The sequence below is a fragment of the Nipponia nippon genome, unplaced genomic scaffold (assembly GCF_047370975.1).
Source record: "Nipponia nippon isolate SJK-2023a ecotype South Korea unplaced genomic scaffold, ASM4737097v1 scaffold_14, whole genome shotgun sequence".
NCBI classification, from domain to species: domain Eukaryota; kingdom Metazoa; phylum Chordata; class Aves; order Pelecaniformes; family Threskiornithidae; genus Nipponia; species Nipponia nippon.
In genome coordinates this window covers 8,875,035-8,901,873 of record NW_028262330.1, presented here as the reverse complement: position 1 = coordinate 8,901,873, position 26,839 = coordinate 8,875,035, and the positions used below count along the sequence as shown (strand labels likewise).

General features: G+C 38.9%; 1 protein-coding gene across 9 annotated transcripts in view; it reads right to left on the bottom strand.

Moving 5' to 3' along the window:
- The window catches only part of PECAM1 (platelet and endothelial cell adhesion molecule 1), a 43,999-nt gene that overhangs the window by 7,683 nt on the left and 9,477 nt on the right, over positions 1–26,839 (bottom strand). For 3 of the 9 annotated variants that reach the window (XM_087751101.1, XM_087751102.1, XM_087751104.1), the window contains 12 exons: positions 25,480–25,773; positions 24,208–24,507; positions 23,852–24,121; positions 23,199–23,459; positions 21,917–22,198; positions 16,543–16,824; positions 16,010–16,117; positions 15,107–15,134; positions 14,568–14,638; positions 13,829–13,885; positions 11,353–11,421; positions 6,185–6,241 (listed from right to left, as the gene is read on the bottom strand). In XM_087751101.1, coding sequence (XP_087607227.1) covers positions 6,185–6,241; positions 11,353–11,421; positions 13,829–13,885; positions 14,568–14,638; positions 15,107–15,134; positions 16,010–16,117; positions 16,543–16,824; positions 21,917–22,198; positions 23,199–23,459; positions 23,852–24,121; positions 24,208–24,507; positions 25,480–25,773 — 2,079 coding nt within the window. The remainder of the gene's footprint in view (positions 1–6,184; positions 6,242–11,352; positions 11,422–13,828; positions 13,886–14,567; positions 14,639–15,106; positions 15,135–16,009; positions 16,118–16,542; positions 16,825–21,916; positions 22,199–23,198; positions 23,460–23,851; positions 24,122–24,207; positions 24,508–25,479; positions 25,774–26,839) is intronic. The other 6 variants (XM_087751105.1, XM_087751107.1, XM_087751103.1 and 3 more) reach the window with 3 other exon arrangements.

The following is a 26,839-nucleotide window of genomic DNA, read 5'->3' as shown; positions in this document are numbered from 1 at the left end:
ATTATGAAAAGTACTACTACCATAAAGAGACCTTAATAAAGGTCTTTTAGAAACTCCTTTGCCTGCCAGCAGAAGTAATGAGAAAACTGAACACAGGTGAATCTAACTTTGCAGATAACAATGCTAAAGTCTCTTTTTCTCTCTCCTTTATGATTACATCCATGTACATTTGTGGTACAGTTAAGCTTGTACAGTTTCTACTATCCGCATTTTTATTACATTAGAATTGTGATTCCACTTCACTGAAAGCAGCACCATGAACACAGTATACAGTCAGGCTGCAATTCCTAAAACACAGAGAGACTACATGAATGTCGCTGGCACTGCACACTACGAGTTTTCTCCAAGACAGTTCTACCCAGAACTTTTAGCCTAGGAAAAGGATTAAAAACTGTGGTGACTACAGCGCCTTATACCAGTGCATAAACTTAATTTCAGTATAAAATTAATCGCAATATTTGGCAAGATTGATCCCTATATATTTAGCCAGTTTGATAAGAAACAAAATAAAAACTTACATGGAAAACACCTAAAAGCTTTTTCTGTCCTGAGAGCTGACAGAAGTGAACAAAAACACTGCTGACCCAGTGCTACATCAAAGCTTGACTTTAAGTGGACAAAACTGTTTGTAAGGTTTATGAAGTGAAGTATTAACGAGCTGTAGTTTAGTCCTCTGTCACAATGTATTGTGCTTACAGGAAGGAGGAAATGAGAAATTTTGTATAAATTCCAAACTTCAAACAACGGGATGTTTGCTACCCCAATGCTACTAGGTCACAAGAACAGATATCCCACCTCCTTGTTATCTGTCACCCAGATTCAAAATAGTGTGGCTTTCTAGCTACATATCATATCTCTACCAGGAGAATGTCATAATTTGTGTCCTTTGAAAGTGCTACTGGAAGGCTATATGATTTCTAAAAGGTACCAGTCAGGTAAGCCAGCATGTAGCCTCTAATGAAAGCACAATGATACGGTGCTTTTGCTGATTCTTGGCAACGTCAGTCTTTTCACAAACTTTTTATTTCATTCCTGTTAAAAATATGAGGTGTTTTTTACTTAAAACACACTGGTTTTACTGTGATGAAAGAGAACAGAGAGATTTTCAAATGACACCTGGTTTTCCCTTACTAACAAAAACAGGGAAATGAGATATGCTGGATTCTAGTCATATACAGAAAAATTGGTCAAGCTTCCATAGCAGGGCAAACAAGAAGCTGCATATTTCAGGAAAGGAATCAAAGCTGAAGGTCTGGTGCTGGTGATTTCTAAAAGATTCCCAAGTCTAATAAAGGTAGGTGCTTTTATGGATTTCTGATGGATTTAAACTCTTGTTATTGCTTTTAGTTGATGAGGTTTTAAATTCAAAGAACACATTTTTACAAAGGAATACATTAATGGCAGGAATTTAAGACACTGTCATCCCCACCTGCTCTGCCCTTTCTCATTGCTAGAGGTTATGGGGAAGAGAATATATGCCTAAACAGTTGCAATTCATAATCCATCCCAAACCCACCTCCAACACTGGTGAAAGCTAAGATGCTAGATTATCAACTGAAGGTGCTGAACTGCAGACACATACTACATTCTGCCAAGCCTTTTGTTGGAGCAGTAACTTCTAACAGAGAATCTTGGCAGGCAGCTTGGGAACAGATCTTACACAGGGGCATGCACGCAATTCAGCTTTGCATTTTAGGTTCAAGCAAGGTCAGAAGCTCCCTGCATATTTGTGTCTTACTGAAACCATCTGGCTTTGCCTAATTTTTGGCTGAAGCTATTGTGAGAATTTGGCTCTGGAATCAATGTCTCACAGATCCAGGCTTTGGTCTAGAACACGTCTTGAAACCTAAAGAGCCAAAGAGTTTTTATTTTGGAGAAGGGACAGGTTATTTGCATGATTTCGGACTGCATGCGACTAGCATGTGCTCATAAGGCCTGAGTTTTGGATACATAATGAATCCCCAGACCCTGTGAGTTTTCTCTGTGCTGGAAAAGGCGTTCAGTGGGAAATTCTGGCTAAGTACGGAGGTGTTAAGCTTGAGGCTCGGTAGCAGGAAAGTATTTGAGCAGATTTCCTGATTGCTAGAACTGATTTTTAATAGTTTGTTCCAAACCACTGAATGCAATGGGGATTTCTCATGCCTCTTTCCACTGGGATATATTTATTTTTCCATAGTACATTGTTGGTTGCAATAGGAGTCTTAGAATTTCCTGTCTCACCACTGCAGTTGCTTCCAAGTGACCAATTCATTTTTCCAGACTTAGCAGCATAAAGGCTGGCTCTGCATTTTGTTCACTAGATTTGCAGTTTCCTAATAAATTCGGAATAGTTATCTTGCAATAAGCCACTATGAGTTCAATTCAGTGCACATCAAGATCAGTGCAAAGCCTGTCTTCTGTGAGCTTTGGATCTGATACAGAGCAAAGACAGAGTTCACTGAAGGAGCAAGAATGTGCTAATACATTGTCTTGCACAAGAAGTGCCCCGAAAAAATGTAAGGAAAAAATATAAGGAAATCTGTGAACTGGAGTTGGCTCTAGTCTTCTCAGCAATATGAACAGAACTGTGCTACCCCCGAGAACTGGGATCAATGTTGAGGGAAGGGGTGGAGCTGAGATAAAGAACCAGTATGGAGATCCTTGGACTTCCTGCCCCTACTGCCTCTTGGGGAGATGAAAGGTGTGATGGAAGTAAACCATGCATCTAACAGAGCCTCCAGCCACCCAGCTGAACTTAATATCTGACACACCCTGACCCCTCCCTCAGGAAGGGCATCAGCTGCCAGCCTAGCCTGTTGGGACTCCACGCAGGCGAAGTAGGCAGCAGGGTCACAGTCATTTTATCATTCTTGGCAGTCTGTTGATTTAGACAATTGCCTGTTTTGCTTAAGTTTCGGATTGTCTCAGTTCTTTCTGAACAAAAAGCAACAGCTCTGGGACTGGGCTGGATATTCCTGACTCCCAATATGCTTTGGTCTTTTCATAGAGCAACCAGAGAAAGCAGTTGCATTTTAAGGAAAGTAGTTCATCCTGATATGTGTGAAGGACTTTTAGACAAAGGTGTTATTGACCTGACTGGTACTAATTGTGACCATTCCCCAAACTGCCATTTGGATGTAAGGTTTGATTTAAAGCTGAGGCTTGAAGCTTCAGGTATGTTACGTAAAATACTGAAGTAACAGCTTAGTGCTCTAGAAAAGGTTTTAAATCAATACCTGGGTGAACATCCTGAACACTAAATCTTCTTTCTCTGAATTAAACTAACCTTTCAATAACAGTGCAAGGACAACTTCATCTCTTTGAGTTGCTTCCAGAGACAATGCTAGTGATCATCATCCTCCTGAAACCTCTCGTTATATCAGAGGAAATCTAGCATCCGACTAAAGAGACTGATATTCTCTATCTACAGTACTATTATTCGACTTTCAATCAAAATACACCTGACGACTTGAATTTCGCAAATGACCTGCTTTTCCTACTGTTAACGGGTTAACTGTAGTTAACCACATGCAGGTCTTCTGAGATTTGAAATGTGCATTTGACTATTTCTGTCTATCTATCTTTCATGTAACACCTCTTTAGGCCTGGTACTCAGAATAAGGAAAGCAGCACAACAGATAGGATGGGAAGTCTTACCATAGTGTGTGACGGAGACACTAAAATGATGGTAACAGGAGATAACATAGCCAATATGAGGAAAATAAAAAGAAATGGAATAATGACAGATGCTTAGCACACTGCCAAAGACCTGGGGCTTGGGAAAGGTCAGAGTATTATCTGCACTATGGATTCATGATTTGGGATAAGGACAAGCAATAGCTGTAGAACTCAAAATACAAGAGAAGTCGGCTACTGACATGGCATCTGCCTTACTGGGGCCAGCAGTGAGAGCCCTCAGAAGAACTAAGAGGAAAAATATTTTAGCTCAGTCAGAAAGAATTGCATCAGACATAACAACTACTGACAGCTCTTCAGCTTCGTCTCTAGTGGACACAATTTCTGGAATGCACAGACAACTCCTTGAAAAGACAAAATTGCTTATGAAGCACTCAGTTCTAATTAAACAAACCCAAACCACAACAGTTACGTACAAACAAATAATAGTAAAATGTTACATAGGTCTTAGGTGTTAAATTTGTCAAGCTGTGTAGCTGACATCAATTCCCAAATTCACACCGTTTCCCCAGAGGCCACGTTTGTCTGACCCATTAACTTCCTGAAGTAGACTGTACTCTTGGGCATTTGCTCAAAAATCTCAAAGAATATTCAAACATAGTGAAGATTATAACAGTAAACCAACTTCTGCACCCACTAGTAATGTTCAACATCTTTCACAATTGGCCTTTAATACACTTATATTAACATATATTAAAGTACTTAAGAAGATAGATCTATTTCCTAGGGATCCTCCACTGCATTTACACTTTGCCACCTTGCAGTCACACAGCCTATCAAAAATCCAAGTAAATTTTACATTTAAATAGACTGTAATATAGCTGTCCAAAGCAACTGCATAGCTATGTGATGCACTGCTTATCTAATTGAAACACTTTTCCTGTGTATCAGTCAGGAAAAACAGACGTGATTAAAACAATAAACTGTTACTATGTTTCCAAGAATAACTGAAACTGGAGAATGTTATGCATAAAAGAGCAGGTGGACTGCAAGATTAAGGGGGCGTTTGCATATCATCTGGCTAATTCAGCTCAGTATTTCAATCATATCTCATTTTATTGTAGTTCCCACTTCATGGCAAGTACAGTCTTATAAGTGCTTTGAATTATAGCTCTGCTGTACCAGCCTTGAGTTTACACTGCAACTCACAAAACATCCTTCCAGTATATAACACTTTCCGTTATGTCAAAAATAGGAATAGTGAAAGGTGTAATAATCAGCTTCACACCTTGGCAGAAAGCAAGCGAGGGGTTATACAATCAGCTTCTGCAGCTTGTTACAGGTCCAATTCACACTCACTGGAAAATGTTTCAGCACATTAGGGGCCTTTGGGTTCAGCCCTAAAATGAGATTTTTTTTTCTCATGATGCTGCCAGGTGATCTCACATGAAGTGAAAGGCTGTGAAAAATGAGTACAACGTACAGGCTCAGCACCAAGCCAGGAGTCAGGATTCTGAAATTCTGTTCCCAGTGTTGTCACTCTCTAAACACGTTGCCTTAAACAAATGACCTAATCTCTCTGTTTATTCAGCTGTAAAATGGAGATTAAAATTGCCTTGTAAGTCCTCACAGGGGAAAATTAAGTAATGTCTTCTAAAGTACTTGGAGACCCTCACATGAAAGATTCCCTAGAAACAGAATACTGTGTCAGAGCAGGTGGGAAATCCCTTATAAAATAGAAAAATAGCAAATTAAAACACAACTATCAAAAATTAAAAATGGCACATAACAAAGCCACTTGGTAACATGGATGGGGACAAAAACCTGAACAGTTTACAGCCCTAATATTTACAAATCTATACTTCTTAACACAAAGAGAGGAAAGGAAATCCTTTGTGATTTAGTCTTTGACAAACTATGAAAAACTGCTTTTAACCTACTGTCTCTGAACTCATTACTGCCAGAACATTTATAGACAGTAACTGCCAGTAAGCTGCTAAAAGTCTGTGTCACAGGAGGTGGAAGGGTAGAGTGACTGGCACATACAATCTGAGACACTTTTGATGGTGCTTAAAACAAACAACTACTGAAGTGATCATATTGCTTTAAAGATTTTTAGAGTTTGTTGTGGGAGGCTTTATAGATATTTGCTGGAGTTATATCCAAAACCAGTGTAATATTTTATAATGCATGGCAAACATGCTCAACTAAGAGGAAAAGTGTTGTTCATGAGCAGTTTGAGATAATGCAAGGTAGCATCCTAATCCCTAACAGAGCATGTTCAGCTCCAGATTCAGATCCAGATGTATGGCCCAACTACTTAGCAGATACAGTACAAATGGGGTGATGAAGTAGGCATTATAAATATTGATCTCACTGCATTAAATATCATTGGTTTATGAGAAACCATGAAGATGTTATACAATTTATCAACACCTGTGATTTCGTAGCTGACCTTCAGTATGTTCCCATGTGACTTGGATCTTCTAAACTATTCAGTCACAAATTTATCCCTAATCTCTATACAAATGCTTCCTTTATGTGTTTAATTTTTCACTAGCTTACTTACCATTATTAGCTTTTCTGATTTCACTATAAACTGTTTCAGTCCCCTTCTGTACAGGAGCTGGAAAATGTATTGGCACAGAATCAATTTCTTTTCTTTTCTTTTCTTTTTTTTTTTTGTTTGCCTTATGAAAAGCTCCTTAAACAAACAGAACACACTGTTTTACTTTCAGAGGAAGTAGTTACATAAGCAGCAATGAGCCTGTGGAGTCTGTATGAAAAAGCAACTACACCCCCTCCCCAAACCCAGACTGTAAGGTTCTTAGAGGCAGATGTCTCTCCTTCTATACAGAAATGATGACGAAAATAGGCTTCCCTTTCTAAATTTGACTTTAACATTCTAATAATCATCTCAGCTTGAATTGATACTGCTTTAATTTTACAGAGCCATCTACCACTAGAGAAGAGTTTCTCTGGATTTGTTCTAAGGATTTAGGGATCCTAGACCTGAGGAGATCTATCATTTGGAAGACTAACTACACCCCCTTTTGGCAACTAGCCTGATTAAATCTTACAGGCACAAAAATAATCTAATTTGCTGTTCTTTGTGAAATGTCTCAGAAGCATATTTGCAGATTTCACACTGCACAGCTTCTCTTTAGGTGTCATCTGGGAAAGGTCTCCTCTCAGTTCCTCAGCGTGGTGGACTCTTCCATTAGTGCACTGAGATGGGTGGGCATAGCAGGAGTGAACGGCTAAGGCGGCTTGCGGAAAGATAGAAAGTAAGGAGAAAAAGCAGACAGAGACACAGCTCCTAGGACACAGCTGGGATACAAATGCAACATTAGTCTTAGACACATACTTTTCAGATCCTCAGGTTTACAAATGAGCCCCTGTCAGCCTCTGCTCTTGTTTGAGATGGAAAACAAAAAGTTCTTCCTTTTTTGCTATCTGACATCTGTGAAAACCTATCCACAGAGTTTTGATACCAAACTACAGGCACTTACCCCAGTAGGGAAGGGGCAGAGCCTTATCTAAAGGCCTGAAAACAGCAAGAACTCAGTTTCACTATGGTCAGTGTAAACACAGCTCTGGCTAGTAGGAGATTAGAGCAATTTCCTTGATTTCTTGCATGGTTGTAGATTAAGAATCCCTGAGCAACCATAGTAGAGCAAAGTGCTCCAGAATTCTGTGCATTTAAAACCACTTTCTTCATTTGGTATAAAGGCCTATGCAGGCAGGGTCTAGGTGCTTGCTGTTCAAGGATCTCAAAGTGGTTTAGAAACATTCATTCATTTCAGTTAAACTCTGTCTCTTAGAAAACCTCAGAATTCTATCAATATCACTTCCAATTTCTGTGGATCTTCAATAAACCAAGAAGTTAGATTTTTGTAGTTAAAGTTAAAAAAAAAAAAAAAAGAAAAAAAAAAGGTTGTTCCCTCTCTGCAAGAAACTGGAAAGAAAATTCACATTTCTGGATACAGTCTCCTGTACTTTAGCTATAAAAAAAATTTAAAGAATTCAGACATATTGACCTGCAGCCAGACTCAGAATCAGGACTATTACTGTTCTGCATCGCTCTGAAGAACCTAAGTGTCTCTGGCACCACATTCTAATTTCCCAAAGCTAATTTCATTTTTAAAAATTCTATTAAGCATCCTTTAAATGTTGGGAGCTAACATCAGAATTGAGTTGCAAAACTGCTATTAATTGCAATGACAGTAGGAGTTACACTTCACCGAGTGCCTATTCACAGCTTTCAAACTTGTAGTTTTGGCATGAACTTTCTTTGCAAAATAGTCTGAAGATCTTGAAGCACATTTCATATGCTTATGGACTATTGCTTAAATGATCAATTAAATTTCCAGTGAAGTGAGAAGTAATCTTCTCAGAATTTTAAGGAGAAGTAGCTCATTTGTTTTGGAACACTTTTTTTAGCCGATTACAGACCTAAATCTACTCCCGTTGACTCTGTGGAAAGACTTGGTGGGAGGCATTTCCTTAGCTTGCCTTTTTTTTTTTTTAGACTCATTTCACTAAATTGTGATATGATGCCACTGCCCATGTTATTTTCTTTGTTAATCTTCCAAAAGTCATCTCAGCACTGAAAAAAAATGTGCTAGGAGAAATTACTTGGATGATTTGACATTTTGTTCCCACTGACTTTATAATGTTGCCACCCTGCAGATAATTAACCAACTATAAAAGTAAAAGAAGGAGCATGTTCTTACTCAGCCATGATTAGTGATTTCTCCCTTCTCACTTTAGGGATATTTCCTGATCTTACTTTAGCACTGGCTTTTGTTTTCGCTCAGATTAACAATAAAGGGTCTAAATCACTTTTTGCCATCTTTTTGCACAACTAAGGTTTAGAAAAGATAAGCACTATATTTTTGTGGAGCATATAATCACTGTAAGTATTCAATTTAATCATTCTTTCGAATTACCAGCTCTTTAAATATCAAATTAACATTCCACTGTGACTACCCCAAGTAAAAGCTGGACTGTGTAGCCCCAGCTCTACCTTGTATTTGCCTAGCCTCTTTACCCCTACTTCAAAAAGTAGGTATCAAGCTATTCCCACATGGAAGTTTTAAAATAAAGCAGTTTTAAAATGAAACTTACCACTCACTATCAGTAACACTGTAATGAACCCTGTTTTTTGCTCCTCATACACAACATAGTACATATCAAGTTCTTGATGCACTAGCCTATTCGCCATTATACTGTGTTAAAAAGTATTTCAGAAATGAACAGCTAGTGCAGACATGGCTGGAAAACCAGGGTGAAACCACTGTTTTCAAATGTAAGTAGTTGTTTACTGTCAAAGACAAGATGTACATCCTTCTACAATTATGTAAACTTGTATTCAATTATTCCTGATTCCCAAAAGTGAAATAAAGGCTAGTGTTATATCTTAGATACTGCAGCATTTATTGCAGTAGTCTTTCACAATACACAAAATATGATTCTCCTGCTCCTGAGATGAACATTAGTATTGACATTGACAACAGTGGCAGGAGGAACAAATGATTGAGACGATAAATTAATTTGAAGGTAGTCCTGAGACACCAAAGAAATTTGGAGTTCCTCAAAAGGCAGAAGGAATCAGACTCTATGTGCAGCCTGCTGGATGAGATATGCGTGCCCAGAGAAAAGGTAAGCGTGATATACTTTGTCTTCATTCAGAAAATAGGTGGAATCAAAAGAGGTGCGATAGGGATTTGGAGCTAGGTGATAATCTGAAAGCCCTGTTCCCTAAAAGGACTGGTCATAGCCCACAGACAGATATGAAAGAATATTATGATTTGAAACAAAACTTATACAATAACATCAATGTGGCAGAAGTACCAGTGGCAGTCCTATGGCTGAATTATTTTTGTGGGTGTACATGATTATTACAAGGGTATATAAAGAAACTTGGCTTTGCTTCTCTCTTTTCCCAGGAATAAATCTCATCCTGTTCTCATTGTGATAGGCAGTGCAGAGCTGAAAGAATTAATCTTGCAACTTGGTTTCATACAACTCCTTCCATTTAAGCAGCATCCTCAAGATGCTCTGAAAGATTAACACATTAAATGCGTGCAGTGCAGTTGCCGTTTACATAACCAAAGCATGCATTTGCTAAGCATTCACTTGTGTCCTGAGTGCAACAAAAGAAAGAGATTAGGGAGCTATCCTATCTCAATATACTTGAAGCACAGTTCAGTCTTACAGAATCAGTTAATGTTCTGTATGTCATACACGGGTCTGTAACATGAGACAGCATTCAGTTAAAATAATCTGATCTCATTTACACACTCTCTTTTAAACATTATTTTGCAGTTTGCAGTTTAATGGGGTTCAGTCTACATAGCATGGATACTATCTGACTACTCAGTCTAGTATACTGGAATAGTGTTACCTATCAGGAATGGGATGAAAAGGCTATTTTTAGAGATGCTGATCTTGCATTTAATAGGGATTTTAATTTAAATAATCATGCAGTAGCATATCTTTACCATTCTACACCATTGTATTGTGTAGTGCATCCTCAGAAACAGTTAGAACAAATAAGTATTAGCCCTATTCCAAAAAAGAGTACAACAACTATGGTATCTCAGCGCAGAATTTAGCAGAGGTGGATAAATAGCACGCTTAGAACACAGGGAAAACTCCATGATGAATGATACCAGCAAGTAAAAACAGAGAAAGAAAAGGAAGACTAGCTGTTCCGGGAGAGCTTTGCTGCCAAGCTTGAAGAGTCAGCACTTTTGCCCAAACATCTGTATTACTAACTAAACAATCATGTCTTTGGTCTCTGAAATAAGTGAGTGGTCCTTCCTACCAGGAAAAAGCAAATTTATCCATTTCTTCCTCAGTCTGCTTCTCATTCAGCTAAGGCAAAGAAGCTAGGGCATAGCATAAATGTCTCTCATGGGTTTTATTCACCCTTAGCTACTTGAAACTTTTTGTAAATTTCTGAAAGATTTAACAGCTTTCAACACAAGGGCATAATGATATCCCAGTTCTCCAGATGGCACAGAATGGTTGCAGTGTACATTTGGGTATTAAGAATAAATTTTGGTGGATATTTCTCCTTCAAGGTTGCAGTGACATGGACCTTAGCCTCATGCTATGAGGTCTGGTTACTGTTACCACAGAACTACAAGTAGGAGGCCAAAGTTACCTGGGTATTAATATTCTCACTTCTCTGTTTAACATGCCACAAAATCCAGGGTGGTCTCCAGGTCTCTCCAGACTGAGAGACTAAATCTACGCTGGTCTCTCTTCCTTCCCTATCACAAGTGAATTACAGCTTTGACCCTTCAATCAGTTCCTTTTTATAAAGGAGGAAATTCCACTACTTTGTTCTCTCCATTATCCTACCCTGTAGCTAACCTCAAATGGCTCCAAGTGAATTTGGACTCTGTAACATGAAGATTCACAGCAGGTTGCCTTCTGCTCAGAGCCACAGCTCCAGCTGGGAGCCCTGCTCTGCACAAACCTCATGTGGATGGGAAGGGCGAGTGCACGAGAGGATCCCAGGGGAAGAAGGGCTGCAATGAACAACAGCGTGGTTGCCACAGCATCATCTAGGTTAAGGAGCACTACTGGCATGAAACCGTCATGCACACAAAACACAACCTGCTCTTATATTCACAGGTGCCAATATCAGACCAGTGTCAGGGAGTAGCAACGTGCACAGAGTTGCTCCCAAAACATAACCATAGAGGCCAGACAGTTTATTACCTCTGTGAGGATCAAGCGTTGATACTTCAACTTCAGTGTACTCCACCTCAGCACTCTCAAGGTCAGGTCCTGCCCCAAAAATATCAAGAAGATGTTTCTTTGTAGGACTGCACACTTCATTTGAACTGTGGGCCTGATCCTGCTGCCACTGAAATTAATGGACAAGTCCTCACTGACTTTGATAGGTGTAGGATCAGGCCCTACTTATGGCAGATGTGAGTCACTCTGCTAAGAGTTGTAAGGCCAACCCATTCCTAAGGGTCATCCCAATCTGAAAGGCAGTAGACCAACTCAAGCCAGATTTCTGAAACTGTGGGACGTGCAAATTGTGCCCCAAACTCTTACTTCCAATTTGACACCTTCAAAAGTGGCACAACACAAATGGAGCAGGGAATTATCTGAGATTTGCCCAAATTCCTGCTCCAGCTCTGGCTCCTCTTTCTTCTCCTTTTCTCCCTGCCATTACCTTTTCCTCCTTTTCTATGGCTGCTGTGGCAGGACACTTCCCATTCTCCACTTTCCTCACATTTAAAGCCTTCTCTAAGTCTTTCATGGCCTCCCTCATCACCTCTCGTACTCTCAATTTCTGCTTTGCCAATAAGCAGTTTCAGCACTTTTATGTTGCCCTTCAAAGCTCTCCCTAGAACATCTACAATGGAAACCCATCTTCCTCCTCAAAATGCTTCTCTGCCACAAGGCCCACAGAAAGCCTGACGACTGTTAGACACCTGATTTACTAAGACTACTGGCTGACAAATACTGGCTACCTGGATACAACAGACACAAGAAACAGCTCTTGCTTTCTACTCTGCCTTTTCTTTAGCGTGGAAACGGTTTTCTACTAGATTTCCATAAAAGTTGGGAGGAACAACAACAGTCATCCAGACTGGAATCCTGCAGAACTGCTTGTGGATTTTTTAGAACAGAAATTAGAGAAAGATCTAATGATTAGAACAGCAAAGTTCTGCAGCAGCCTTCCAATAGCATTTGTGAGAAGAAAAAAAGAAAGCTGAACAAAACAAAAACAGTGTTTAAAGTGGCATATTAGTTAATTACAGAGTTTAAATGACATGCTTCCTACAACAACAGTGATTCTGAATGATCAATACAGCCTTATTTTCCTATGTTTCTGCTGTCTGTATGTTTGTTTTGCATGAGAGTGTCTTTCTAGTTCTAATTTGACTTATTCAGGCCACAGTGGAATAACTTCCATGCACTGACTATAAGCTCCTTCCTTTTGTTTGCTGAAGTAAAAGCTATTGCCACACAAATGCGGAACAGATACTATTATTTTTAGAGCTATGTGAATAATAGACTTGTTTTTCACTTCTGGTAGAGAGATCTGCAATAGCCTAGCTGGTTTTAATGAAGCTGCCCAGTCCACAGTAGGTAAGGATTAAACCCGTTTATTTCTGGCACACATGCAGATCGTTAGACCAGAGCCCATTTCAGAAGAAACAGGTAGGATACAATGGAAAAAACAAGAGTCATTGAGCTAGAGTTTCCAAAGGTTGTTTCCAAGTTTTCCTGTGAAACTAACTTGGAGCAGCACCTTTCTCTTAGTTTTGTGGTACAATGCTGCCCTGCACACTCAGAATTGCATCAAAGAATTATCGATTAGAAATTCCTGCCACCTGTGTTGCATACAGGCTTACGCAGGAGTCTAGTTCCATGCTCTGGATTAATTTTAGCTTAACTTTGTTCTGTAGTTACACTAGATGCCTTTCCGACTATCTTTCAACTCATGGTCCAATAGACAACCAAGTCAAAATGTACTATAAACCATCAGAAATTGCATCTAACCCATGAGAATACTTTCACATCAATATAAAACAAAAATATATGGGACAAGGTATGCTTTCAGATAGCAATGCCCACATATTTAAGTACTATTCTTTGACTAAATATCTTAAAAACACTGGTCTTGAAGAATACAATGTGCTAGATGATGCAGTACTTGATGACACGTTTTAATGAACATATATATATATCTATATATATCTATATATCTCCCACATAGTGTATCAAGGTATTTGGCAGGTTATTTTATTCAGATTTCACAGTAAATTATTTTTAGGTTTAATGCTTAAATATTTCAAGATCTGCAGAAATGAAGAAAGGACAGACAAGTAAAAGAAGCAGAAGTCTGTAGAATTTTTTTTTTAATTTCTGAATATTTGTTATATAGAACTTAAAATTTTGAGTCTAAGTTGTATTTATATACCATCCTTCATTAGATGGCCTGGAATCCAGCACAACTAATTACACTTCATAATGCAGTTAGTAAATGGGTCCTATCATTGTCATTTTTCATGTAAGGAAAAAGAACTAAGCTCAGCAAAGGAAAGTCTTCTCCACTATCAAAGAGAAAAAGGAAAGGACTGGACCTGTCAAATCCTGATTGCTACCATTAGAAAACATCACAACTTTCAATCATAAAATAATTTTAAAATCTATTGTTTAAGTATGAAGTTACCTTTATTCTCATCTGTTGATTTCATGTGATTTTCACTGTCTTCAATGTAACCTGATCCTAAAATATTAAAGCAAAAGTTGAGCTAACAAAATATTTATTATAGCCACTCAAATAAATTAGTTACACAGCTGCTATTGTCATTATGTTTATTTACATATGAGAAATTCTACTTTCAGATTCATACCTAAGACATTCATATAATACAGGGGGAAGAATGTGGGTTTTTAAATGATCAGCTGAAAAACACCCAAGGGATAACTTTGTTTATATCAGGTGCTCTAAACAACATGTCCACTTATCTTTGTAAAGTGCATTAAGATCCTGAAATGAAAAGTGCCCAGTCATGGCAAGTTAACATCGCTATACTGTGGGCACATTACAGGACCATGTGCCACAACTCAAATTTCCTCTCTGAAATAATTTTCTTGCAGCTGTGTCAAAACTGTCAAAAACAGAACATAATTTTCTTTTACCATGATTTCTCCATCTGTAATATTGTTAACTGATTGCCCAGTAGAAGTGTCTGAGCAGACTTATACACCAATCTTTGTATGAAATGTGCTCATAAAAAACTGTACAAAGACAACATAATAGAAGATACTTGGAAGGATGTTACTGGTATTCCTCTGTATTCCCAAAACACTGGGCCCTATCCAAACAACAACCATGTAAGTCCAAAACTTTAAATAAATGTTTAATTAAGCCAACTCACTAATAGTCTTACAGCAAAATATCCTACCTGAATAGTAGTCTCCATCATTGTGCTGTCTTGTCAGTTTTTCACTTGTCAAGTTTGTAGCCAAGGCAGAACTGAAAAGCAAACCAACAAAAGTTGATGTAATTATCCAAAACGTGTCAATAAAAACAACATGATGATATGCAAAGAGCAGTCGTTGTCTATGCGGACTACCACACATTCTTAACTATTGAAGTTAATGAAAAATTTGGTTTTGTCTTTAAGAGAAGCGCAAACAGACTTTAAGGTAAAAAATGTTCCCTCTTGCATTACTCTTCTTTAAGACCTCTGTATTTTTAATTCCATATCTAAATGCACTCAAATGCAGGCCTGACATTCTTCTATTTCTCTTAGCTGGCCTTTTTTTTTTTTCTATTTTTAGACTATTTCCTCATCCTGTTGTTGCATTAGCAGGTGCTACATGAAACACAACCATCTATTGTCTGCAGGTGTGTGCCATAATAAACTATATTCATATGGTGGAAGGCCTCCAGCCCTTGAACAGAAATACTTCACCATTACCATAAAGCAAGCCATCTTACCCAGACATCTCCATGGATGGTCCTTTAGCTTGACAGAGAAAAAGAAAAGTATCTATTAATTACACAAGTAAAAGAATTTAAAAGTAAAAATCAAACCAAAAATATAGTGATTATCTACCCAAGTCAGAATAATTTCTCTTGGCTATCACAAAAGTAATTACCTAGTGTCTTACATCCTGTTTATCACCCAGGTCCCTTAAACGTCTCTTTCACAGAGAACCTAAGATCCCAAGCCCCAGACTTTATTTAGCCTGGCCAATTTAAGCAGTCTGAGACATTCAGATACTCCAAATTTTCCCAAATATTTTGCAATGTACTGGAAATCACAGGATAAACCATATTTACTTATTTTCTGAAAGAACAAGATCTGGAAGAATACCTTAATGATAAAAGACAAATCCCTAAGTTAAATTGTATTAGAGTGTGGGGAGAAAAAAAAACAGCCCCACAACCTAATAATCTTAAATTTGTTTCATGAGGACTAGAGAAGTACCTCAATTATACCTGAGCTGGGACCTCAAATCAAATTATCATAGCTCTATAAGGGATCAAAAACCCCCTCAGGCCCTGTCTGCCTCTACATTGCATGGCACTGAATTCCAGACCTAGGACTGCATCAGGACAGTGTAATTCTGGCCTGTCTCCAATAACCTTTGCTTCACTAGTGCCTTCCCAGCACCATTAGTTAGACGCTCCTATTCTGCCCAATATACTTGGAAAGCTTCAACACAGTCACAGCTTAATTTGGGCCACACAGCATTTTTAAGTAGATGTTTTGTTGTTTAAAATCATATTTAGTAATCTCCTGAAGCCTCACCCCCACAAGCCTTTGCTCCTGAAACAAATGCAAGTTTAACTGCAATACATTTGTCACCAAACAAACAGAAGGGAACCATTCATTACCCTTTTTCTTCTTACACAAAAACCACCATAAAGCGAGAGTTGCTGCTCCTGCGATAAGTATTAGGACAAATGCAGCAATGACTCCTTTCTGCCAAGCCGCTAAGATGACTGGAAATAAGACAGACATGTTTAAGAGAGCATGTACAGTGACAGGTCATCATTACCAACTTCTGCAGTTCCTGACCTTTCATTTTACTACAAATTGGCCTTCTTGCACACTGGAGAAGAACTTTAAGGAAACTTGAATGCAAAGTTCACTAGTGAGCCTCTCCTTTGTGATTAAAAACTCAGTACAACAATGGGTTGCTTTTAGCTTGCATCTGGCTCCTTTGGCTTTTGAGCAAGCCTTAAACTTTTCTGTGTAAGTTAGACATATAAATTTATATGTTTATAAATGGATCTCTCTGTTTAACTTCTGCCAATGGTGGAACAAAAACAAGTAAGGGAATTATACTTAGTAACATCCCAGATGATAAAATGATGTCACCTGTCATGATGACATAGTATGCACCTTATCATAAAAGTTAGCTTACCACTGATGCTTATTGGATGGCTTTTCACATCCACGTTAGCTCGATTAGAAGCCACGCAGTAATATGTCCCCGTGTCCTGCCTGTTCATTGCTTCCTTGCGCCACACGACTCTGTCTGCATTTTCATTTTTTTCAAATAGAAGAACTTCACGATCAGTTTTTCTAAAAATCCTGAAGCGGATTGGCCAAGATCCTTCTTTCACAGAGCAGAGAAAAACAGTCTCACTGCCATCTTCCACTTCTCCATATGGAATACTGCCCAAGCTGGCATTCCTGACTGGTACTACAGTGGAAGGCACAAAGAAAATAAATATTAGCACTATCAGAAATAACTTTGATGATAAAATGTTGTATTGTAGAAATACTTGCTTTAATGCTTAGTCTCCTGGTTTCGGTTGGGATACAGTTAATTTTCTTCCTAGTAGCTGGTATAGTGCTGTGTTTTGGATTTAGTATGAGAATAATGTTGATAACACACTGATGTTTTAGTTGTTGCTAAGTAGCGTTTATACTAGTCAAGGACTTTTCAGCTTCCCATGCTCTGCCCGGTGCACAAGAGGCTGGGAGGGGGCAGAGCCAGGACAGCTGACCCCGACTGGCCCAAGGGCTACTCCGTACCGTATGGAGTCATGCTCAGCACATGAACTGGGGCAGTTGGCCACGGGGCAGTGATCACTGCTTGGGGATGGGCTGAGCATCGGTCAGTGGGTGGTGAGCAATTGCATTGTGCATTACTTGTTTTGTATATTCTTTTATCATTATTATTATTTTCTCATCCTCTGCAGTCCTATTAAACTGTCTTTATCTCAACCCATGGGTTTTACTTTTTTTCCCCCCTGATTCTCTCCCCCATCCCCCTGTGGGAGGGGGAAGGGTGAGCAAGTGGCTGTTTGGTGCTCAGTTGCTGACTGGGGTTAAATCACAATGCTTAGTTAAACACAGACTGAATGCACAGTATTAATCTTTCTGAACAGTCTCTGCCAGGCAGCATCCTCTAGTAAATATTTTTATACACCCAGAAATAGAGAGGGCACTATAAAGAAACGACGCAGACACAGAAGGAAACTATATCCATTCCACAGAAGTCAGTCAGCCTCTTTTCTTAAACTCCTTTGGATGCCCCTTAGGCCCCAACCTACAAATTATTTAATTTTCAGAAATAATACACTCAGCAGTTCAATAGTATAAATAATTATAGTTCAATATATGTGGCTATGCTTTCACAGTTATGTAGAGTTATGCTATTGTATGCTAACTGTATTGTATCTTTCTTGTAACAATATACAATAGTGAATATCAGCAGATAATCATAGAATCGTTAAGGTTGGAAAAGACCGTTAAGATCATCGAGTCCAACTGTTAACCTAGCACTGCCAAGTCCACCACTAAACCATGTCCTCAAGCACCGCGTCTACCCATCTTTTAAATACCTCCAGGGATAGAGACTCAACCACTTCCCTGGGCAGCCTGTTCCAATACCTGACTACCCTTTTGGTGAAGAAGTTGTTCCTAATATCCAACCTAAACCTGCCCTGGTGCAGCTTGAGGCCATTTCCTCTCGTCCTGTCACTCGTTACTGGGGAGAAGAGACCGACCCCCACCTCGCTACAGCCTCCTTTCAGGCAGTTGTAGAGAGCAGTAAGGTCTCCTCTCAGCCTCCTCTTCTCCAGACTAAACAACCCCAGCTCCCCCAGCCGCTCCTCACAAGACTTGTGCTTCAGACCCTTCACCAACTTCGTTGCCCTTCTTTGGACACACTCCAGCACCTCGATGTCCTTCTTGGAGTGAGGGGCCCAACACTGAACACAGTACTCAAGGTGCAGCCTCACCAGTGCCAAGTACAGGGGCACCATCACCTCCCTGGTCCTGTTGGCCACACTGTTCCTGATACAACCCAGGATGCCATTGGCCCTCTTGGCCACCTGAGCACACTGCTGGCTCATGTTCAGGTGGCTGTCGACCAACACCCCCAGGTCCTTTTCAGCCAGGCAGCTCTCTCTCTCTCTCTCTCTCCAGCCACTCCTCCCCCAGCCTGTAGCGTTGCATGGGGTTGTTGTGACCCAAGTGCAGGACCCAGCACTGAGCCTTGTTGAATCTCATACAGTTGGCCCCAGCCCAATGATCCAGTCTGTCCAGGTTCCTCTGTAGGGCCCTCCTAGCCTCCAGCAGATCGACACTTCCACCCAGCTTGGTGTCATCTGCAAACTTACTGAGGGTGCACTCAATCCCCTCATCCAGATCATCAATGAAGATATTGGATCAAGGCATAAGCAAGTCCCAAATTCTAATGGTTACAGAATATAGCAAACACAATGAGAGAAGTTAGTTTGTATTTGAACAAGTTGTAAGAATATGCATAGCCAAAATACAGTTTTTAAGTTTTCTGTTTTACAAATTAAGCATATTAGCATATACAGAGCTAGCACAGGAGCAGCAGCACTTACAATTACACGGGGAAAAAATGTACATACATTCTGTGATGCAAGGCATGTGGAATGTTAGTAGCTTCACAAAAAGTTTGGTATATGAAGCATCTGTTTTGCTAAAATCGCTAAACAAAATTTCTCTGGAAATATTATGAATGTGTTTGGGGCATGGTCATGGATAACACAAGGCAGATGCAAAGGAGGAGTCATTAAGGCAACACTGGTACAGAAGCAGAAGGAGGAAACCAAATCTGATAAGAAAAGATGCTAGTCATGAAAGCTGTATTTGCATTAGATAGTAAGCAGGAAGCAGATTTAGATACAAGACGTGGGTTACTATGACTGATCCCGTGATAGAGAGGATTGCTCTGTAAAACATAAATCTTTTTTCAGTTCTGGTACAGACAGAAAGGACAGAATACAGAGCATTCAAAGCCACCACCTCAGGAGTGGTGGCCTGCAGAAGATGGGCTCACCAGGCTCCAAAATGTGACTTTCTATTCAGAACTTCCAAACAGTGTCACAATATATCCTGAAGCACTGCTCTAACAGCTGGGATACACTAGTTCCAGCAAAGAAATACCCACTTGTTAATAGACTAAGATTATGCTTTGTATTTGTTTATTTGTTACTTGTTATTTCAAATTACCTTGACTTTAAATCTCACTGGATAAATCTCTTCAGAGTTTTATCATTCAGCTTCTCTCTAATGTTAGCAAAGCATATCCTGGTGGAACTGATGAACTTAAGGTGCGGTCCTACTTCTATAGTCTAGGCAAATGCAAATACTGTATTAAAAGACCTGTTTGGGGGCTCAGAGAGTGGGGAGCATGTCCTTCAACTGTGCAATAATCCAACTGACTCAGAAGAAATGCAACAATTCTGGATGTATCTGTTCTAGTCACATACAACTCAATGTAAAAACTCAGAGAGAAACCAGCCTGTTACCCACAAATTTGTCTTATTAAAACCAACACAATTTGGGTTCAAGCCGGGACACAAAACCGAAGACTCCTTGGTAGAGAGAGCTTCCCTCTTCTTTTCAATAAGTCAAGAATAGTTGTCTGCTCTGGTCTTGGACTACTTTGCTGTAATCAAGTTAGGTAAATCTAAAATGCTGCTGATACATTCAAGAAAAGTAGCAAGGAGCCAAGACTATGGGTTAAAATTGCTCTACAAGTGGATCCGCCATCACCAATTCCCTTACTTACAGTCCCAATAGCTGTATGTGGTTACTACCTGGTCAAATGATATCGACATAGGTGTCAACAATATGCACAGGATACACAGCTCTACTTATTTTCCACTACATATTGCCCAACCCCTACCAAGATAGTCAAATTCTTTGACAACATCAGACTGACGAAACTGACCAACTCTGAACCAAGTAAGGTAGAGGTGACACTACTAAGCAGACAAACATTTTGAAGACGTTACAAGCAAATCATTATTTCCTTTTATTAAAGATTAATACCTACAATTAGTTGGTTCCTTCTGTAGACTGAGAATATTCTCAGGTCCTCCAGGAGCAGCAGCCACAGTCAATGCTTTATTTCCACTTGGGTAGGAGACTATGATTTCTGCTTACCTCATTTGCTATTAAAGATGAACCCCAACAAGACAGTATCTGTCGACATGAAGCCTGTGACTGTTAGGGACCTTCATCTAGTGCAGAAGGCTTCAGTATACCTTCTCAAACAGCTACTCTGTTCTCTACAATTGTTTGTCTTTAGATTTTCAAATTAAATTCAAGGTACAATCCATATCTTGGGCACAGGATATCCAAGAAACTTCCTTAAGGCCTATAGCAAAACCTGTTGTTAACAAATAAGTTCTTTGGGCACACAGGGAACTGCTTGTGATGGGGACAGAACATATCTAAATCAGCGCCAGAATTTTCTTGAGCCAAACCTCTGAACCACTAGGATCTACATCAGGAACTGTCACGTGAAATCTCACTACCATCTGTTCCGAGTGCCCCAAACAAATCTACAGAAACACGGTATACTGGTTAAAAAATCCTACCAAGACAAGACGCTCCCTTACATGCGTAATGACAGGGAAAACCACACACAGATGTTTTAAGACTGACCAGTCCTGACACCGATCTTACGTAGCCTACTACAGAGTTATTATTTGCTTCAATTTCTCTTCATATCTGCCAATAGCACATTTGCAAATCACAGCTTTTTCACTTGCATTCCCCTTCTTGGAGTACTGCTAAGACTCCCAGCGTATATCAGACATCATGCTTTCTTCCGTGGACTGCCAGTTCATCTTCTTTTTAAAGCTTCAACTATCAACTTCCCTCGGGGGCAGAGGAATTTTCCCTTTCTACTTCACACATATTTGTAGATCAGAGATTTTGCTCATATACAGTAACTCCAAGTTGCTAATAAGGCATAAGAATAGACTGACTTTCAGAGCTACTTAGCAACTGCAGCTTCTGGTGTTGAGCATATGCTCAGTGCCTCTGAAAAATGCAACTAATAACAGAGGTATTTAGAGGAATTACTAAAAGCACAGATTTACATCTTTTACCAGGAATCTAGCTACCTCAATTATTTTAATGAGTAAAATCTAGACTAACTCCAATATCATTATGTATACATTTAATCCAGTCCTACGAAAATCAAACATGAAGAAAACAGATCTGGTCCTGAAATTTTTAATCATTCATTTTGCTAAAACAGCTTCTGTAAGATTTCAAGTCAGATCTGTTTTTAACATTAAAATAAACTCAATTGTAGTTAACTTGATTTGGATTACTATCAGGATTTTTACTTTAGTGACAAATAGTCTGTGATACAGTTCTCCAACTATTTTTAATTCAAATGAGCAAAAATCTTTAAACATTTCACATCCATTTTGCTTCGTCCATCATTTGCTGCTACAGTTTCAAAAATCAAAATATGACATCAGACAAGAAGAAGAATTAAACAGACTTACCTATTACTGTGATGTTTAGAATATTGCTAGTTTTCATACCACTGGAGTGATTATTTCTAGCATCACATTTGTATCCTCTTTTGTCATTTTGTTTAATATTTTCATCCAAGAACGTAGCATATGTATCATTAATTACTATTTTCTTAACTTCATTTCCTTTATAGAATGTGAATGTTATTGGCGGTGTTCCCATCACTGAACGACAGATTAACTGTAGAGGCTTCCCTAATACCACCTCCGGTAAACCACTGACAACGGAAAGAGTTGGCTTGGAGACTGGAGCTAAAAGGGGAATAAAAGAAAAAATTGTTGCAAATTACACTGCATAAGGCCGAAAGACACAATATTATTTTGTAGAAAACATATAAACATACAATATTTAGCTAGTTTGCACACACAGTCTATATTGGGGAGCTCTTCCTCATTGATAGAATGGAAGCAGGGGGTGACTTGAACAAAACAAAACCATAGATAATAGAACATATGTGACTTAGGATAAAATAGCATACGAGGATAATGTAACGAAAAAAAAAAAAAGGATCGGTGACACAGCCGTGGATCATCCAAACTCCAGAACTAACTCTGACCCAAGGAGTAACTCTGTAGAGCAAAAATATGTGCAAGTACCATTGCATGTATTACCTGAGATGGATCCTGCAGCACCTAATCAAGGACCTCTGTTTCTGCAGCACAGTGAGTCACAACCCAGTTAATCCCCCTTTACAGACCGGAGAACTGACAGTGTTTGTTCCATGAGAGGAAAGGAAACTAGGGTGTTTATAATTAGCGTGCTGGTGAGGGGGTTGTATTGATAGCAAAAAACCTGGCTTTTCTGGAGTAGAGCTATCCAGATGACCTCTGGCTCTCATGGCTTTCTGCCTGGAGGGTCAGGGGGAGGGATTCAAGGCAGACACTGACAGAGTTTCAGATCAAACTGATGAGTGAAAGGTTTGCAGAACATTCCCAGCTCCTGCAAATGGTAATGAATGAGAGTTTATTTGGCACCTAGCAGAATCAAGGGAACAGAAGGAAGACATGCTAACTTCCTTCTCCTAGGGCCAGCCCTGGAAAAGTCTGACTTGATTAGATCACGGTAGGCCAAATCCCCTACAGCTAAAGATGACAAGCACATCTCACAGAAATTAATATTGCAAGAACTAATAGACACCCTGCCAGTTCATGGACTAGAGACTGTTTCTGTAAACGGTCGTGCTTATTTATAAGCTTATGATTTTGATTTTTCCCCCCCACCATTGGGTTCAAAGCCTCTGTATCAACTCACCATAAACATTTATCCTTACAGGTTTGCTCTCCTTGACTATTCCTTTTACTTCAGCTTTACAGATATAGGATCCAGTGTCATTCACATTCACTATTATTGTTAAGTTTCTAGAATTTTTCAAGCAGATGTCTCCATTTGAATTTTTCCGCAATATAGAGAAGTTAGCTTTCTGAAAACCACTAATGCTGCAATTCAAAGTTAATTCTTTATTTTCATCCAGCTTACTCATAGAAGCAGCCAATATTGGCTTGGGGAATAACTCTGCAAGATAAAGAGAGAATGAATTCATTCAAATTGAACCTAAAATACGACTACCTATCTCAAGGTCTACAGAATGAAGGACATACCGAAAGTTTACAATCAGGAAAAAAAAAAAAACCTACCATGTTATTTTAATATAATAACATTTTCAGGGAAAACAGAAACTTAGCAATCACTTGAAACCACTTCTCATCTGTGTTATTTGAAAGTATTATTTTGTTGGAAAGTACTGGCAGGCAAAAATCAGAAACCAACATCTAAATCTTAATAGCCTTTAACTTAGCAAAAATTTACACTTGGATCTGGAGGTTACACTTGGATCTTCAGTTATACCAAATTTAAATTTAAATATTAATCCGTTGAGTAAAATCTAAGATGAACAGAGGTGTTACCTGACACAATAACATTCAGTTTGGTGGTTTTAGATGTTCTCCCTTGCTCCACCTTACACAGGTATTCACCACTGTCCTCTAGAGCAGCTACTGCAGAGTATTTCAAAAGTTTCTCATCTCGTACACTGCTCAGTATTGTTTTGTTTTTCTGGAGTATGATTTCAATGTCACGCATTTGGGCTACCACAGTTGAGCATTCAAACTGTATTCTGTCTCCTTCTGTAATATTACTTGAGGGCTTGGCATTCAGAGTAGGCTTTATAAATGGTTCTGCAAGAGAATACATATAAACTCATGACCCAACTTTTTAATTATAGCAAGCAAAGAAATGTAAAAAGAAAAGCTAAGCAACTTACCCCTGACTGTAACAAGTGTTGTGTTGCTGTGTTTTGAGCTTTCAAATTCGAGTTTTACATTTCTCCGACCAAAGCAATCAAATTGTAAAATGTTATCATCTTCTTCAACAGAAAATTCCATTACAGAAAAATTTCTGTGTGGTTCAAATACAAATTTTTCTTTAGGTGTTGAATTCATCTTTATCTTCCGGAAAAAGAAATATAAAGGAGGTACTTCTTCTGGCAGCTCACAACGTAATTTCACAACTTCACCCTCTAAAACTTCTTTTTTCTCAGCAGTCAGGATTGGCTTAGTCATTCCTTAGAACAGAAAACAAGAAAAGAAACAGAATGTTACATAATCCCGAAATAAACACTATCTCTGATTACTATGTCAGTTATTTATGCTAAGGAACAGATGCAAATAATCTGCAAGAACTGAGCTTTTGAAGACAGTTCTTTTGATGTGTGAGTGCATACCAAGGCACCTTCAGAAGAGCAAAATGTCCCCCGAGAGGGTAGTACAATCTTGATGCAATGTGTAAAGTATGAAACTTGCTGTTTTCAAGGTAAAGCCACTTCCTCTTCAGTGTTTCCTATTGCCACTCAGAAATGAGCAAGCAAAGAAACTAAATGCCATCCCAACTTCTGTATCTAGATAGGGGTGCAGGCCTCTGAAGAAAAATTACAGGCCCTGCACAACCCTGTAACTATTTAATGCTGAATGACCTCTTTCCAAGTTGCTTCTCCAAGGGGAAACATGTCACTTGCAGTCAAGAACACATGGCTAGAAAGAGTATAGATGGAGGTGGCCCCTGTTCTCATAAGAGATGAAAGAACAAGACTGATATAACATTGTCTACGAAAGTAGTCCACAGTTAATACTAGCTTTGGCAACGGCTGTCACAAGGTGAAAATCTCTATACATTATTTCCAGCTTTTCCAGTAATCTACCCACCCCCCATCATGTTTATGATCTATAGGCACAAGCTTTCACAAATAATACTTTCTCTAGTCTAGGAAACAGGCTCAGGACAGAGGGGATGGTGGCACAGGAGGCACAGATTGTATTTCTGACTATCACTGATCTGCCATGTAGCCTTGCGATCATGATTTCCTTTCTGTGCCTCAACATTAGGATTTAGTACTAAATTCTTGCATAGTACTATGATGTCCATGGATAAAAAACACTTTGCAAGATATCCTATTTAGCACTGAGTATTATTACTTCCCCTGGAAGGTTGTTCTCTTTTTGTATTTTAGAAAACTGCCGTATTTGAAGGAGTTACCCACCTGTTACCCAAACGTGTAAGGAGTTACTAGATTTTGCCTTTCCATCTGCTTCCACAGTACATTCATAGTCTCCTGTATCTGAAGATCTAGCCACAGGTATTTCATATTGTGCATCTCCTTTGTCTGATACGGTCATGAACACAAGCTTGCCATCCTTAAAAATTGTAAAGTTATGCTTCAGCTGGAAATCGGTACTTTTGCTAATATCAGCATGGCAGACAATTGACATAGGAGCTCCATTCTTTACTTTGACAGATGGCTGAACCTTGATTTCAACTCTGTTGAAAGTAAAAACTTGATGGAAAAAAATAAAAAAGTTATATTTATTTTCAATTCGTCCAACATAATACTGTTATCTCAAGCTGCTACGTTTTAATCACAAAAATTAATTCATTGTACCCTCGTAGCAGGTGTTATAATTTTTGTGGTCAGATCTGACAGATGTTGACAGTGGTAGCAGCTTTACCTTCCACTGCACAGATATACTAGAGGCAACTACTGATTGTCACAGCACACACTGTCCATCTGCTCAGTCTTTGCCTTGAGGGACTGAAAGAATCACTGATTTGGCCATGCTCATGGCCAAATCTACTACATTCCCTAGAAGACACAGGGGACGCTGGAATAGGTTTGTAACTACTTCTTGATTTTCCTTATTTCTCATGGTTTGCTGTCTTCAACTCTAATTGGCAGGAGATCTGAGAGGTGAACAAAATTTTGTATTTATACTTGTCTGAATAAACTGAAAAATGACAGTAAAGCCCTGCTTAGAGTTGTATTAAACCCCAAGCCAATTCATCCCCAATTAGCAGAAATCTCTGGAGTTATCCCAGTATTTTTATCGGAAAGTAAGGTTAGGGTTATGTCATTCAGCAAATTCCACTTTAAACATGTAACTCACAAGCTTGGGATAATCTTAAATCTCTAGTTTATGATAACTAGAGCGTAACGGAAGATATTTGGGTTCAAGTTCTGCAAGCAAACATGTACATGCCTAACTTCACATTATTGGCAGTCCAGCAATCATACTCTCAAGAGTCCTTAGCAATCATACCCTGATTCATTCAAATACAGAATCATATGCAGAAGCAATGCTTTCAATTAGTTCAGAATTTAGATATGTTAGTCCCTGAAAAAATATACTGAATACAATATTCCCATTAAAAAAAAAAAATTGATAAGCACTTTAAGAAATAAAGTTTTTAATAGCATTTATATATATATAGTGCTTCTGTGTTTATAACCACAGCAATGATAAATAAATTGTAGCTTAAAATTTTATAATTATTAGAATCCTGGTATAATTAATATTTTTATTCACACAGCTAGAGGAACAAGTACAAAGAAAGATTTATGAGTT